The sequence below is a fragment of the Hesperophylax consimilis genome, chromosome 17, assembly GCF_061612785.1.
Source record: "Hesperophylax consimilis isolate HC1 chromosome 17, BYU_Hcon_1.0, whole genome shotgun sequence".
Lineage (NCBI taxonomy): Eukaryota > Metazoa > Arthropoda > Insecta > Trichoptera > Limnephilidae > Hesperophylax > Hesperophylax consimilis.
The window spans coordinates 33,883,077-33,899,671 of NC_142852.1; the positions used below are offsets into that span (position 1 = coordinate 33,883,077).

General features: G+C 36.9%; 1 protein-coding gene across 1 annotated transcript in view; it reads left to right on the plus strand.

The window, feature by feature from the left end:
* LOC149416472 (uncharacterized) overlaps positions 1-15,199 on the plus strand; it is a 33,100-nt gene extending 17,901 nt beyond the window's left edge. The window contains exons 5-9 of the mRNA XM_089641712.1: positions 2,854-3,056; positions 6,080-6,193; positions 6,716-6,922; positions 7,030-7,246; positions 14,502-15,199. Of these exons, the coding sequence (XP_089497838.1) occupies positions 2,854-3,056; positions 6,080-6,193; positions 6,716-6,922; positions 7,030-7,246; positions 14,502-14,681 (921 nt within the window). The 3' untranslated portion in view covers positions 14,682-15,199. The remainder of the gene's footprint in view (positions 1-2,853; positions 3,057-6,079; positions 6,194-6,715; positions 6,923-7,029; positions 7,247-14,501) is intronic.
* Positions 15,200-16,595: the final 1,396 nt, after the last annotated feature.

The following is a 16,595-nucleotide window of genomic DNA, read 5'->3' on the forward strand; positions in this document are numbered from 1 at the left end:
TTAAAAACTCTAAAAGTAAAATCCCTATACTCAACAACAGTGGCATATATGAATTAAAATGTGACCACGCCGATTGTAACGCCACTTACATCGGACAAACGGGGAGGGCATTCTCAACTAGATTCCAAGAACATATACGATGTTATAATAATAAAAACACATCCTCAAAATTCGCAGAACATCTCTTGGTGAATAATCATACCCCACTTAACAACAAGGGTCCTAAACCATTGCATATAGAAAAAAAGGGCATTAGATTAAATTTACTTGAACAATTAGAAATCAATAAACGAACGAATGACCCAAATTTAACACTAATTAATAAAGTACGGAAAATAATTTACTCACCACTTCTTAGTATTTTCACAAAACCCAAGCAGTATAATGCACCCAAATAATTCATAGCAATAAAGTCATTAGTAAATAATTAAGAACCCATTACCATTTACTGAGGGGAAAACATAGATTGGTTTAACCAACAATAGATCATGTCATCGGTGTAACCAGTAATAAATCAATGTATGCACCTTCAAAATTTACATTTGAAATAGTATAAAAACGTCGTCTCAATGTGGACTAACCACAGTTTGAAAATGGCCTTGTAAGCCGAAACAGCTGTCACAATAATAAAAAAACTAAAACACTTGCAGAACTTAATAATAATATTATCAAATTTAATCTAAATTAAATTTATAAAAAAATATATAATGTGCTTGCGGCACGTTTCAGAGTAAAAGGTACTCTCAGTATTGCCCTGGTGTGAGACCATCGTTCAGAATTGAAACGTTGCTTGAGATGGCTTTAGACTTGTTTGTTGACCTGGTCTGAATAGCCAGGTACTCTCCCCCACCTTAGTTTTCTCCATCTTCTTCCCCTCTCCACTACCATCAGCCTCACACATACCCCAATCGGGGATGGCATAGTCTGATTGGATCCAAACGGTTGGGAGCAGTTGGGACTCTTGTGCAAATAAATATTATACTATTTGAGTTTTTCGCGGCGAAAAGTATTATAATGGTTTATTTTTGGGGTATTATGCCGTGTTGCACTACCTCCTTATTTCTAACGTTTGAGACAGCATTTTTGGCGTCACTACACCTGGCAATTCGTTCAAGAATAGACATTTATCATGCGTGGAAACGTCCCACAGTGGACCGTGCCGCAAACAAACCGTTCCACTTTAGCGAACTTTGCTTTTCTGCGAAGGTTCTGCTTATTTTAATATGCTCTCTTCGGCATTCAACGTACGACTGAAGTCGTAGATAATTCAAAGCATTCTTGAACGTTTCTGGCCCGAAAAATATGGCCACGTATTTTGTCTCCTTACCCGGATTCCATGTTGTTATCATTATATATAGTTGGTTTTGTTGTGTAGCTCCCAAGACTAGTATTTTATCTCCAGCTCGCCGAAATGATACCTGGATTTCATGTTATTATCATTTTATATAGTTGGTTTTGTTGTATAGCTGCCAAGACTAGTATTTTGTCTACAGCTCGTCGAAATGATACCTAGATTTCATGTTATTATCATTTTATATAGTTGGTTTTGTTGTATAGCTGCCAAAACTAGTATTTTATCTCCAGCTCGCCGAAATGATACCTGGATTTCATGTTATTATCATTATATATAGTTGGTTTTGTTGTATAGCTTCCAAGACTAGTATTTTGTCTCCAGCTCGCCGAAATGATACCTGGATTTCATGTTATTATCATAGTATATATAGTTGGTTTTGTTGTATAGCTGCCAAGACTAGTATTTTGTCTCCAGCTCGCCGAAATGATACCCGGATTTCATGTTATTATCATTATATAGTTGGTTTTGTTGTATAGCTGCCAAGACTAGTATTTTGTCTCCAGCTCGCCGAAATGATACCTGGATTTCATGTTATTATCATAGTATATATAGTTGGTTTTGTTGTATAGCTTCCAAGACTAGTATTTTGTCTCCAGCTCGCCGAAATGATACCTGGATTTCATGTTATTATCATAGTATATAGTTGGTTTTGTTGTATAGCTGCCAAGACTAGTATTTTGTCTCCAGCTCGCCGAAATGATACCCGGATTTCATGTTATTATCATTATATAGTTGGTTTTGTTGTATAGCTGCCAAGACTAGTATTTTGTCTCCAGCTCGCCGAAATGATACCTGGATTTCATGTTATTATCATTATATATATGTAGTTGGTTTTGTTGTATAGCTGCCAAGACTAGTATTTTATCTCCAGCTCGTCGAAATGATACCTGGATTTCATGTTTTTATCATTATATATAGTTGGTTTCTTTGTATGGCTACCAAGACTAGTATTTTGTCTCCAGCTCACCGAAATGATACCTGGATTTCATATTATTATCATTATATATAGTTGGTTTCTTTGTATGGCTACCAAGACTAGTATTTTGTCTCCAGCTCACCGAAATGATACCTGGATTTCATATTATTATCATTATATATAGTTGGTTTCTTTGTATGGCTACCAAGACTAGTATTTTGTCTCCAGCTCGCCGAAATGATACCTGGATTTCATGTTATTATCATTATATATATGTAGTTGGTTTTGTTGTATAGCTGCCAAGACTAGTATTTTGCATGGGTAACTTCCAGATGATGATCTAGTTGAAAACATAAACGTATGAAACAGTTTTAATAGCTATCGGTCAATTCCGGGTGTTTAATATAATCAAATATTTAACATTTTCAAAAACTTTATCAGAAAATAATAGTTTGTGACCCGTTATACATCCGTCCCAGTGACAAGTACCTTGCCGCACGTATAGTTAGCGCCGTAGCTGTCTTTCATACATACGACACTTGTTCAGTTGAATGTGAATATAAGTTTTGTTGTGTTCTGACAGGGAGGACTGCCGTGCACGCTGTGCGGCCTGGCCTACTCCACGGCGCGCACTCTGCGCAGACACTTGCTCACGCACTCGGAGCGCTACGCCTGCGCGCGCTGTCCCGGCGTGTTCAGCTCGCGCCCCGCTTTCGTCAAGCACTCGGCCTTGCACGATGACGACACCCTTACGTTTGTCTGCAGTGTCTGCGGCAAGATCAGCAAGTCAGCTATGTTCTTTCATCGATTAATTTATAAATTTTTTATTTAATCCCCTGTGTGCCAAGAAATTTACTGTGGGTTTGATTGTAAATATCCGCACCTACCTCGATTTTAAGGGTATTTTGAAGCTTAAAAAATGCTAATAGCTTTCTAAAATATATCTCTTTCACTTGGCAAGAAAATAACTTATCTTAATGTTATTCTAGCTTGTCATTTTATCACAAATTTCGTGCAAATATGTTTATAATGTTATAATTCCGAATTTCGAAAGTCAATGGAATGAATACGAATCTCACTCAGGCAATTGCGTCTCTGTATAAGAGAAGCGTTGCATCTGTTAGGGTGAATGGTGGTTTTACAGGGTGTTTCGAAATCACAAAAAAGGTTTTAAACAAGGCTGCGTAATGTAACTGTGGTTGTTCAATCTATACATCGATAATTGTATGCAAGAATTGAAAGAGATGGGATTGGGTGCGAATTCGAGTAATCTGAAAGCATGTTGCCTGTTGTATGCTGATGATGCGGTGCTGATTGCTAACATTACGAAAGATCTACAGTCTCTCGTGTCTAGGATGAACGAAGTAAGTATGAAGAATGAGTTAATGATGAATGCAAGCATGTCTAAAGAGAGAGAGTGTAAAGTTGTGAATGAGGAATACTTGGAGCAGGTAGATGAGTTTGTGTATTTAGGAAGTATGTTCTAGAGAGATGGGAAGGCTGACAGAGATATTGAAACAAGGGGAAATGCAGGTAACTCCATTAATGAAGGACGGAACGCAGTTGGTGCTAACAAAACATTGTCCAAAGAAGCGAAGCTAGCAGTTTACAATGGAGTGCTGGTACCTACCCTGATATATGGCAGTGAGGCATGGAGCTGGCAGAGAAAGGATGAAAGTAAAGTGAATGCTGTTGAAATGAGTTCCCTGAGGCGTATTTGCGGTGAAACGATGTATGCTCGTGTGAGAAATGTGGAGATTCGTAAAGAGTGCAAGGCTGATGTAAGCGTAATAAGTAAGATTAAGAAAGGTACGCTTAGATGGTTTGGTTAAGGAGAATCTATGATGCAAATGTGAATGTTAGAAGAAGTGAAAAATGTTAGCGAAACGCTAACCACATGTTTACTTAAATTTTTACTCCAACCATACAAAAATTGACAGAACTCGATATTTAAAAAACACATTCGTTTTGTTTGATTCGTAAAAAAACCTCACTTCACTTTTTTCTCGTTCGTGTAATAAAAAATCATTTTTAATGTTCACCTGTTTGTTACGATAGCGGGGCGAAATATACTTATTCATTTTAAATATGATTTAAGATTTTCATGGCCAAAAGTATTTTTGTTATTTGTTTTTGGGGTGTTATGCCGTGTTACGCTAACTCCTTCTTTAGCCAACGTTTCGGACAGCATTGCAGTTCTGTCCGAAACGTTGCCTTATTTATTTTGGCTATTTTTAGGATTTTATTAGTGGCATCCAGTAATTTTAGGCAAAATGGAAAGAATTATTATTTTTCTTTCTAACGTCAAAAAATTACATTTTTCCGCATGATAGAAAAAAAGATAAAATACTTTTTATGATACAAATAAACGTGGGTCTCAAAATTGATCCCTGAGGGACACCAGCACACTTTTTTTCCCACTCATTTTTTCTAACATTTATACACATATAAATAAATAATTTTTAAACAAATTTAGTAGGTTTCCTCTGATTCCAATTGCCTTTAAAATTATTAATAATTTTTAGCAGATAAATTGTATCAAACGCTCTGTAATTATCGATAAATAATACTAACTTATGCCTTTTATAGTTTAATTCATTATTTATATAATTCGAGAAGTCCTGTAGTAATGTTTCTGTGATTTTTTTTCTTTTGGAAGCCATTTTTTTTTGGTATATTATGCAAAGTATTTGTTTAATTAAGAAATGTATTTTTCAACTTGCATCTTTTTCAAGTGCAGGCAAGATAATAATATAATAATAATAATATTGTCTAATAAGTCTATTTAAATAAAATATTGTCAAGTGATAAGTGACAGGCAAAGATAAACATTAAAACTACTTTTGAATTTATCTTTAACCTTTCCTTATCTGTTGTGTGTATTTACTACACATTGCTTCTAATAACTTTAATAACTCTATAAATATAATAAATTCTGGGTTCAGATTTTAGGTATTCCTCCGTTATACATTTATGCACTGAATTAAAAAATAATATTTTTACATAGTTTTCAAATTCAATTAAAAATCAGAAACAAATACACCAATACAATCAACTGTGTGATAATGCTACGCGAAGAGTGTGCGAGGAAATGACACGCTATTGATGTCTCGCTTTAGTTCGCTATGCGGGAACATGAGAAATCCACATGTCCGCAGTTGTATTTTTATTTAGACCATCGATACCTACAACTGCATAGCTGTGTGTGTGCTAGCACTGCTAGCCGCCAGCCAGTTGGTCGCGGGCCGTCGTTAGATGTGGACTCCTCGCACGTTTTTTTAACATCTGCCGATGGTTTTTTCATGTTTTCAGCAATTAAATTACAATTATTATCACTTTTGATATAAAATATAATAAACATAAGCGAGTAGCTGTGAATATTCATATTTTTCCGATATTAAATCGCTTATTTTGAGATGTGTATTGACCACACAGCACCGGAACGCGTGGATTTTTTTAGCACAGTAAGGGAAAGGTTATTATTAACGGTTATAGCTATCTCGCGTACACACGCTGATAGCGAGTCCATTTGCTTTAGCCCGTTACTGTACCTAACGTATATATGATCTATACACGAACGTGTTACGCGTCCATTAACAATTGCTTCCCGTGTCACATCATCTATGCATTTGAGGAAATAATTGCAGGCAACAATATTTTCATAGGACGTAACTACAGGATTCTTAGAATTCATCAAGTTTAGATGAATGTCCCCAAATAACAAACCTTAATACGTTTTTGACTTTTCCTTTCCTAAGAGATTTTATAAAATTGTCCATAAACATTACAACGAATTCCTGTCTTTTCAGGTGCATGCACAGTCACAAGATGCACGAGAAATTGCATGCCAACCTGCGCCCCTACAAGTGCGATAGGTGTCCTCGTGACTTTGCGCAGTCCACCGCTAGGAACCTCCACATCATGTAAGCTAGCTGGCACTCAATCTGCTTCACCATCAGGAATCTCCATGTCATGTAAGCTAGCTGGCACTCAATCTGCTTCACCACCAGGAATCTCCATGTCATGTAAGCTAGCTGGCACTCAATCTGCTTCACCATCAGGAATCTCCATGTCATGTAAGCTAGCTGGCACTCAATCTGCTTCACCACCAGGAATCTCCATGTCATGTAAGCTAGCTGGCACTCAATCTGCTTCACCACCAGGAATCTCCATGTCATGTAAGCTAGCTGGCACTCAATCTGCTTCACCACCAGGAATCTCCATGTCATGTAAGCTAGCTGGCACTCAATCTGCTTCACCACCAGGAATCTCCATGTCATGTAAGCTAGCTGGCACTCAATCTGCTTGCAATCTGCGCCCCTACATGTGTGACTGGAGTCCCCGCCACTTGGCACAGTCCACTGCCTGGAACCTCCACGTCTTGTAAGCTAGCTGGCACTCTATCCACTTGTGTGATATTATAATTGCGATGTTTTTGGTTTTAGGCGTGTGCATACGAAAGTGCGCCCCTTTGCGTGCCCTGTGTGCCCAAGCGTGTTTGTGACCTCCACGGCCCTACAGGCGCACTCCCTGAAGCACTCTGCACACCAGGCGCACTACTGCGTGGAGTGCGACGTGCGCTTTAAGTCCGTCGCCTCGCTGACCACGCACTTGACCACTTCCAGTCGCCACGCACTGCCCAGCGCACTCAGGTACACCGTTATTATTATCCGATTTGAACTACATTAATAAGTACCGGTAATCCGTAAACTCGTTAAACTGAACAGTCTCTCTGTATTGTATATTTGTTTGTTTGCAGGTTTTCGTGTGACGAGTGCGATGCGCGCTACGCCACTCGGCCGCGCCTGGTGGAGCACGTGCAGTCGGCGCACGTGCGATCCGCATCGTACGCTTGTCCCGCGTGCCCCAAGTCCTTTCACACGGCCAGCGCTCTGCGCCACCACCGCACAAGCAGCCACGCACAGCGCGAGCGACCACGCTGCCACAAGTGTGAACATTGCGATAAGGCTTTCACGGTAAGGGCATACCCCCAGTCCATTCATCCATTCTCCTATCTTGACAAACGAATTGGAATCTTTAGAGGGCAGTTTATGCAATTTGGGAGGAGGCATAGATACCGCCACCCTGGAAACCATTAATTGGATTACCAACATCTCTGGCATAAGTTAACCCAAGTGGTAGATACAGCCGGTGACTTGAGGTGTGTTCAGATCTTGGCGGCTGATGCGCCGGCCCACCCGCTGCGTGGCGGGCCGGATCGAGAGAGGTTGATTGTGGCAGACCTTTTGACCTCTCTCAACCCAAGCCTTGCACGCCAAGTATCGCCCTGCTGTAAGACCACCATTCGGAATATTTTTATTTGTTACATTACATTAGATACATGTATATAGCAAAAATGACGAGATAGTAATATTGCAATATCTGTATAAGTATATGACAAATAAGTGCAAGTGTTATTATGAATTGTAGGTCGATATTAGTTCCTAGCTAGGCAGATTGCCTGTTCTAAGGAACCAAATGCTGTTAAAATTGCTAAAAAATTATTCTGTAAAATTAAATTGTTTTAAAAAAAAAAATTTTTTTTATCAAAATTGAATATATATTAAGTTTTTACTAAATGAGCCATTAATAGGTAACCATGTATAATTTTGAGTGACATTATTTAATAGTTTTTCAGACTCCACCCTCCCCAAGCCAGTCAACCATTTAGTTATTATTTATTTAAAAAAAACATACACTTAGTAAGACACCACTTTATTTTTGAATTAATAACAATAGCCAACCGGGTTTCGCTTGTCCCAAGCTTCATCAGGACTAAATATCAACTAAAGCAAATTAGATACAGGCACATATAAATATAGGTAAATGAAAACAATGAGTGAAAGAGATACAAAACAGATAGAAAGAGATGCAAATAGAAAATGTGGAGACAAATTATTAAGGATGATGAGGAGGGTGGGGGGGGAAGGAAATAACAGTTTCAGCGGCGGAATAAATTTAATATGGGACTATCAGATAAATTAATTTGGTTATTTATTATATTTAAATTATTATTAACTGCTTTTTTTATTTCAAGGGCTTCTAAGTTGTTTAATCTAATTCCAGATCCATTTTTATGCAATATTTTAGTTCCCGAGATTTTATCGAATGAATGATTAGATTCTATTAAATGATTCGCGAATTCTGAAAAGGCATTATTGTTTAAACATCGTAAATGTTCTTTTACTCTTAAGTTGACATTCCGGGCCGTTTTTCCGATATAAAAAGCAGAACAATCATTACAATTAAGTTTATATATGCCCGAGTGGCTTAGTTTGTCGTCTTTATCTTTAGTATTAATTAAGTATTTACTTAAATTATTATTAGTGTAAAAAGCGGGTTTTATTTCAGATGGGAATTTTTTAACGCTTAAAGAAGAAAAGTTATTTGTATACAGAACTCTACGCCATTGGAATGTTTGATTTATATTTATATTATTAGGGTTATAAGATTTGTTAAATAGGAATTTATTTGATGCTATTTGTTTCAATTTTTTATTAAGAATATTGTCTATTAATTTTGTATCATACCCGTTGTTTAAAGCGATTTGTTTAATGATGGATAATTCGTTGCAAAAATTATTATTATTCAACGGAACGGTAACCAATCTATGAATCATGGAGTGAAATGCTGAATGTTTGTGGGATATAGGATGGTTGGATGAATTGTGAATTGTAATATCAGTATACGTGGGCTTACGATAGATATTAAATTCAAATTTATTGTTAATTATACTTAAAGTTAGGTCTAGAAAATTCAAGGTTAAGTTAGTACCTAATTCTACAGTGAATTGAATTTGTTTGTGAAAGGAGTTTAATATTTTAAGAAAAGAGTTTAATTGTCTTTCAGTGCCTGTCCAAATGCAAAAAACATCGTCAACATATCTTCTCCATAGTAAAATGTTCTTTAAGAGAGGTGAATTTGAAGCAAAAATATTGTTTTCTAAGTTATTCATAAAGATGTCAGCGATAAGGGGGCTTGTAGGAGCGCCAATTGCTAGTCCCTCTCTCTGCTGGTAAATAACATTATTGTATTGGAAGTAATTTTGATTCAAACAAATATTAAAAAGACGAGATAAATCATTAGCTAAATCTTTAGACAAGTGAGAATTATTCAGTAAATTAGAAATTAGGGTTTTGCTTTCAGTGACAGGTACATTAGGGAATAAGTTGACTACATCGAAAGATATTAATTTGCAATTACTGGGAAGAACCAGGTCCTTTAGTTCATCGATTAATGCTAATGAGTTTTTGATAGTATATTTTGGGAAAAACACATTGGCATCGTTAAATACTTTTGTTATAAATGAAGATAATTTAAAATTGGGGGAATTACAACAAGACACTACAGGGCGAATGGGGCAATTACTTTTATGGATTCAAACATTCCAATGGCGTAGAGTTCTGTATACAAATAACTTTTCTTCTTTAAGCGTTAAAAAATTCCCATCTGAAATAAAACCCGCTTTTTACACTAATAATAATTTAAGTAAATACTTAATTAATACTAAAGATAAAGACGACAAACTAAGCCACTCGGGCATATATAAACTTAATTGTAATGATTGTTCTGCTTTTTATATCGGAAAAACGGCCCGGAATGTCAACTTAAGAGTAAAAGAACATTTACGATGTTTAAACAATAATGCCTTTTCAGAATTCGCGAATCATTTAATAGAATCTAATCATTCATTCGATAAAATCTCGGGAACTAAAATATTGCATAAAAATGGATCTGGAATTAGATTAAACAACTTAGAAGCCCTTGAAATAAAAAAAGCAGTTAATAATAATTTAAATATAATAAATAACCAAATTAATTTATCTGATAGTCCCATATTAAATTTATTCCGCCGCTGAAACTGTTATTTCCTTCCCCCCCACCCTCCTCATCATCCTTAATAATTTGTCTCCACATTTTCTATTTGCATCTCTTTCTATCTGTTTTGTATCTCTTTCACTCATTGTTTTCATTTACCTATATTTATATGTGCCTGTATCTAATTTGCTTTAGTTGATATTTAGTCCTGATGAAGCTTGGGACAAGCGAAACCCGGTTGGCTATTGTTATTAATTCAAAAATAAAGTGGTGTCTTACTAAGTGTATGTTTTTTTCATTCAATATGTCACACCCCAAAGTATTTGCTTCCTTCGAAAATATATTATTTATTTATTAATTTAAACACCCTGATGGGGTGGCTTTTACATAATAACAAAAGGTTTTTATTTTTAAAACATCAACACAAAAATAACAATTTTTTTAAAGTTCACAACATGTCTACACGAAAACAACAAATATACGCAATCGCTCTTTAAATATGCTACATAAAAATGTCATTCAGGTATCTCTTGAACACAAACGAACTTATATTAAATATGTCGATATTTGAGGTGAATTTGTTTCCAACTGTGTGAAAGTAAGAAATAGGTGCATGTATGTGATAGTTGGTACTAAAGTTATTGTTGCAGAATAATACATTTTGCCTAGTTGCTCGAGTAGGTACTCTGAAATCTATGAATTGCAGGAGTTCATAACAGTCTAGTTTGGAGTTAATAATCTTAACACTATATGGTCGGGCATTTTACCGCCAAATTGGGGGCGAAGCGCGGGTTTTTTTTTGATTTTAGCGCCAAAATTAGACTTTCCGCAAAATATTTATATCTTATGATCTATTTGATATTTTTCGATGAAACTTTCAGTGTTTTACTTTAAAAAGATGTCTCTATTTATTTACTTAGCAATGTATGTGTAATTCCTTTTTTTATGAACAAAAACTTTCTACTTTCTTGGAAATCATAGAAAAAACAGTATTTCACAATGGAAATAACATATCGAAATTTATTCATACAAAATTACAAGATTATTTAGAAATTTTCAATACATATAAAAAAAAACTATAACCTAATAGTGCTTCAATGTGTGATAGCGTTCGAAACACTTTCCTTTATGCAGGGGCACATTGCAAAACTTGCACATGTACCGCGTTTCCCTGCGTAGTTTGTGAGCGGAACATACGCGACAACGATTTTATTATTTTTATTTTTTTGTTGTGTTTCAAACTCATTGTATTGACAAGTAGTTAGATCGGGTACCGCCGACAATAGAAAACACATGACCCCGCACCCATTTAGAACCCCTTGTTTACAAGTTTCCCGATCCTTACCGCTTTGCGCAACAAAACGAGTAAACTCGTCTCCCGCGTCTTACTGTAAAAAGGCGAATGACGATTTTTCTCGTTTCCCGCAAAGAATGTGTTAAATAAAACAGTTAGGTCATTTATTTTTCTTCTGTTTTCTAGGGAATGTATTTAGTAAGAATGTATAGTTTATGCGTTGAATAGGTATGTGTAATTTGAAGTTAACAAATCGTAAAAATTTGTGCTGCACACATTCAATATTTTTTATATGAATCTGGTAGTATGGGGATCACACTATTGAATTGTATTCTAACAAGCTGCGTACTAGCGACAGATACACGATTTTTATAACCTCCAACGAGTCGAAGTCTTTGATGGTTCTGATTATAAATCCCAGTGTCTTCACACCTTTGTTAGTTATTTGTTGTGTGTGATTTACAAAATTTAATTGAGTGTCAAACATAACTTCAAGGTCCCGAATTTCGTAGACTTTTTCTAAGATTTCGCTTGCTATTGTGTATGTGAATAACAGTGGGGTCTTTGTTTGACAAAATGTTAATGTCTTACATTTATCAATATTGAGGAATAAGTTGTTAGCTACACACCAATTATGTAATTTGTCGATGTTTGACTGTAAGATTTGGCAATCGCTTATATTAAATATTTTTTTGTATAATTTGATGTCATCGGCAAAAAGCAGAACTTCTACATCGTAAAAACAATTTATAATATCATTTATAAATATAAGAAACAGAATGGGGCCGAAGTGACTCCCTTGAGGTAGGCCACTAGTTGCATAAAATAACTTAGACATGGAATATTTAATTTTGACAAATAAAATTCTGTTAGACAAAAAACCCATGAAGGACGTTTTGCTTTTTTTAATATTTAATTCTTGGGGGATTTTATTATATAATTTCGGTCCCAGACATGTATACGACTTTTGATACTTTGCCGTATTGCTCCCTGGGACTGGCTCCACGAGATCCTTTCGGGTGTGACTTCTTGTGATATATTTATGGTCAATTTTATCAAGATTTTTGTGTACGTGAATAATAACCCTTTTTATGTAATTTTGACGAACATCAAGTAAATTAAATTGAATGTAGAGTTGATCGCTAGAGTACCTATAGGGTTTATGCAAAATGACTCTAATAACGTATTTCCGGTCCTTCACAAGCGGATCTAACATTGTTCTACCTGACGCTCCCCAACCAATGCAACCATACATTAAGATGGGGTTGAACACATTGAAATATATTTTTCTTAGTTCTTGTAGTTTAATTTGTAATATTGTATTTAGTTTTTGTTATATTCAGTGTTAGTAGATTTTTGTCAAGCCACTGTTTTATCGAATTGATTCCACTTTCAGCATATTTATGAGTTTTAGTTCAAATTGAAATATTGCTTGAAATAGCTTTATAGTTATTAATTATATTAAAACTAAGTATTGCAAGATTTGCATAACGTCTAGTTTTTAGGTTAAATCTATTTGTTGCCTCAAGTAAGTCTATTTGGTGCATGAACCTTGGATAAATTACATATGTCTGCATATGTAGCATAGCTGAGGAATTTTTTCTGGATATATTTCAGCATATTTATTTATTTTGTTTGGTGTGTACCACTAACATAAATTATAAACCTAAAATAGGTTAATTAGTTTGGAACTAAAAAACCCATTTCAATTTGGCAAAAAAGCTGTAATAAGAGTGATGGATAAAAACCTTGTATATATCCATCGACACCCTTATTTAAGGAAACAAAATTACTAGACGTAAGACAGATTTATATACATGCACTCATAATGTACTATACGAACAATCCCAAGCTTCATAGTCTTGTAGATCAAAGTTACACAACAAGACTAAGATCAGAACAAAGGATGATAGTACCAAAAATGAACACATCGTTTGGATAACGTTTCCATGTATTCCTGTTTCGTAAAGTGTATAATGGGTTCAAGCAGCAATGCAGTAAGGTTAAAACAGACCCTCTTCAAAAGCAAATTACCGTATGGCTCATAGAAAGTGGCAGAACGAAATCGGAAAGCTTCCTGAATGAAATTATTGTCTGACTGAAGAAAGAACCTTAAGAGAATTCATTCCGACTTTATCCCTGTTATCGTGTATATACATATTTATTATTTATTTTTTTGAATTAACCTTTTGTATTACAATATATGTACAATATTGTATTATTGTTTTTATACTGGGTGGCGCAGATGGATCAGGTGGTTTAAAAATACTTGTCAAACTGTCAATTTTAAAGGTATTGGATTGAAATAAAGTGCAAAACGTGTAGTTACAATGGAAGTTTATTAACAAAAAATTAGTAAAGTTAGTTTTTAAAAATTACATCCATCAAATGCCCTCCTTCTCGAGCGACGCATTCTTGGAGTCGGTCCTTAACGTTCCGCATTGCCCGCTCAAGCACATCACCAGGAATTAATGCCGGCGAAAGGCACGCGTCACAGCAAAAATTGACTCGTTATTGCGTATAAACTCTTCCACTGATGTTCAACGGACCACGTAGCCATTGCGACTGACTGCCAGTCTGCAACTGAAACTTCCCGTCCCCCCCACCACAGCACGAAGACCGCCGAACACCTGGCTCCCCCACACCAGACGTACAGTCCACTTCAAAACCACCCGATCCATCTGCGCCACCCTGTATATTCATATTTATGTTACCACCATAATACGGGCATTTGCCTAGTTTGGGGTATTATTAATAATAAATAAATAAATATTATTACATCAAAACTTGGCATGAAGAATAAATAATGAAATAGATATTAATTTTCATTTCTGTTTACTAACATATTTGTATTTCATTGTTTTCTAACTGATGCAAAGTGTTTACTACTGCCAACGAGTTTGTTCTCTGTTGAACTCCAATATTGTACCGTAGAATTTAGTTTAAACTCCTGTTGAACTCAACCGCTTCATCAGCGAAATGCAGTGAATTCTATAAACCAGCATATTGGTGAACATCGGATAAGAAGGGAGTTTGATGAATTCATTATAAATGTAGCAATAGTGCATTTGCTGTGTTTTATTCACCTCCCCAAATGTATGTATGTTTGTGTGTTGCAGACGCGCACAATCCTGAAGCACCACCGCATGATCCACACCGGGGAGCGGCCGTACTCGTGCCCCACCTGCGCCAAGACCTTCCGCCACACGGCCGCCCTGTGGACGCACAACAAGCTAGTTCACAACCGCCCCAAGAAGGACACCACCAGCCAACAACAGCCTCCGCCTCCAACCAGCTGACCTGTCTAACTTACCTAACTAAACCACCGCATGATCCACACCGGGGAGCGGCCGTACTCGTGCCCCATTGGAGGGGACCCACCCTTTCCCGACGGCTGTGTGAGGAAACTGATTGTTTAACCTCCTTAGCCGCACACGTCAGGACTCTAATTTTGTAAAAAGAAGCTACATTTATTTTAAAATGAATCTAGACCCTCCAATGTCCCTGCATGCATGATTGTTAGTACGAAATAATGTATGCATACTTACATTAATAGTAACACAAAATAAGAACACATATGAAATGTGTTCGCCTGGTGGTTTGGCATCTAAAATTAAATAATAAATAAGGAGCACAAATTTTATAAGTGGAAGTATGATTGAAACATAAAAATATACAAGCCGCGTATCGAGGGCAGTTTACCCCACTATCACGGGGCGGTCCCGGCAAGAATGAGCGTGGCAAGCGGCCTGGCCACAACGATCCCAAGCACACGCGTCCCTTAGCCAGTTTTCCGAGAGTACCCTCGAAGAAATTTAAATGGGGGGAGGGGGGGGGGAGATACTCCCAAAGACCCTAGGGAATGAAGTGAGCCTCAGGTCACCGGAGGCAGGACGGAAGGGGACCGGGCTCGCGCAAACATTCCCCAGGCCCGCTCATGATGCCGGGGGAGGCACCCGTGGTTCGTGGGACAGCCGCCCCGGATTAATGTCATCTTACTGGATGCAGGAACAGGGTCTATCCGCCCCCGTGGTGGGGAAATGAACAATACAGTACGATAGAGTTCAGTTCGACAACCTATTCATAAACCAATTTGTTAGTAACAAATAAAAAGGCAAATAACAAACGTAGAAAATAAGTTGTGATCAACAACAAATTGACCGTTCATAATAGAAAAAAAAGAAGGGAAAAAAAAGATTAACATAGTATTAAAGAGCTAAAACACAAAAAGAAACAGTATTATCATTATCAACGCGTTCCTAATAAATAAATAAGGCCCAAATTCAAAAGTAAAAGGAAGAATGTGCATTAAAAAAAAAACAGTGTAAAGAATTGGCAAAAACGGTGTAAAAAGCCAGTATACACAATAAATGAATAAGAAATAATAAAACAAACAAATAAAATAATAAATGCATTGCGATCATGCCATAAGACAAAGAAAGTAAAACCAATGAGTATATAAAAATAAAAATAAAACATAAAGCAATCGCGCATAAACAATATTAAATTTGTTATAAGAGGAGTAACCGTGGAGTGACAGGAACAATACGCTTGGCACCTGAAACAAAGATGATTTTAATCTAAATCAGCAACTCTTAGCACAGGCCATCTCTCTACCCAGGACTTTACAAACTTTTTGAAGCATTCAAAATTTTCTCTGTTCAACACGAGATCGGCATTCCATGCCGGTCTTGTAATCCCTCTCAAGCCATCCAACATTTCCTCTCGGGCATCCTTCATCAACTCGCAGTGCCACAGAATGTGCTCGGCTGTCTGGTTAGTGTCACCACATGAACAGTTCGGATGAGGAGACAAGGCGAGACTATGTAGCCGCCCCCTGAGCTCCCCATGACCGGACACCAATTGCGTCATATAGTGATCCAGTTTTATGTGCGCCCCTTCCATTCTGCTTTTAACTGAAGGGAAGAAAGAGAAAGTCAATCTACCCTTCGTCGACCTATCCCATCGCTCTTGCCATACACTCAGCGTTCTATCTCGCATGGCTTTCAATAAGCCAGGAAGGGACACCGCTCCACCGGGTGTCAGTTCGACCCCCAGGTGGACAGGTGTCAGTTCGACCCCCAGGTGGACAGCGGCCTTACCTCTTGTCAATGCCTTTTTTGTCAAAACTTCCCTTATTTCCAAGTCAATCGGCAGTGTACCAGCCAGAACCGGTAATGCATCATTAGCCACAGTCCTATATGCGCCCGAAA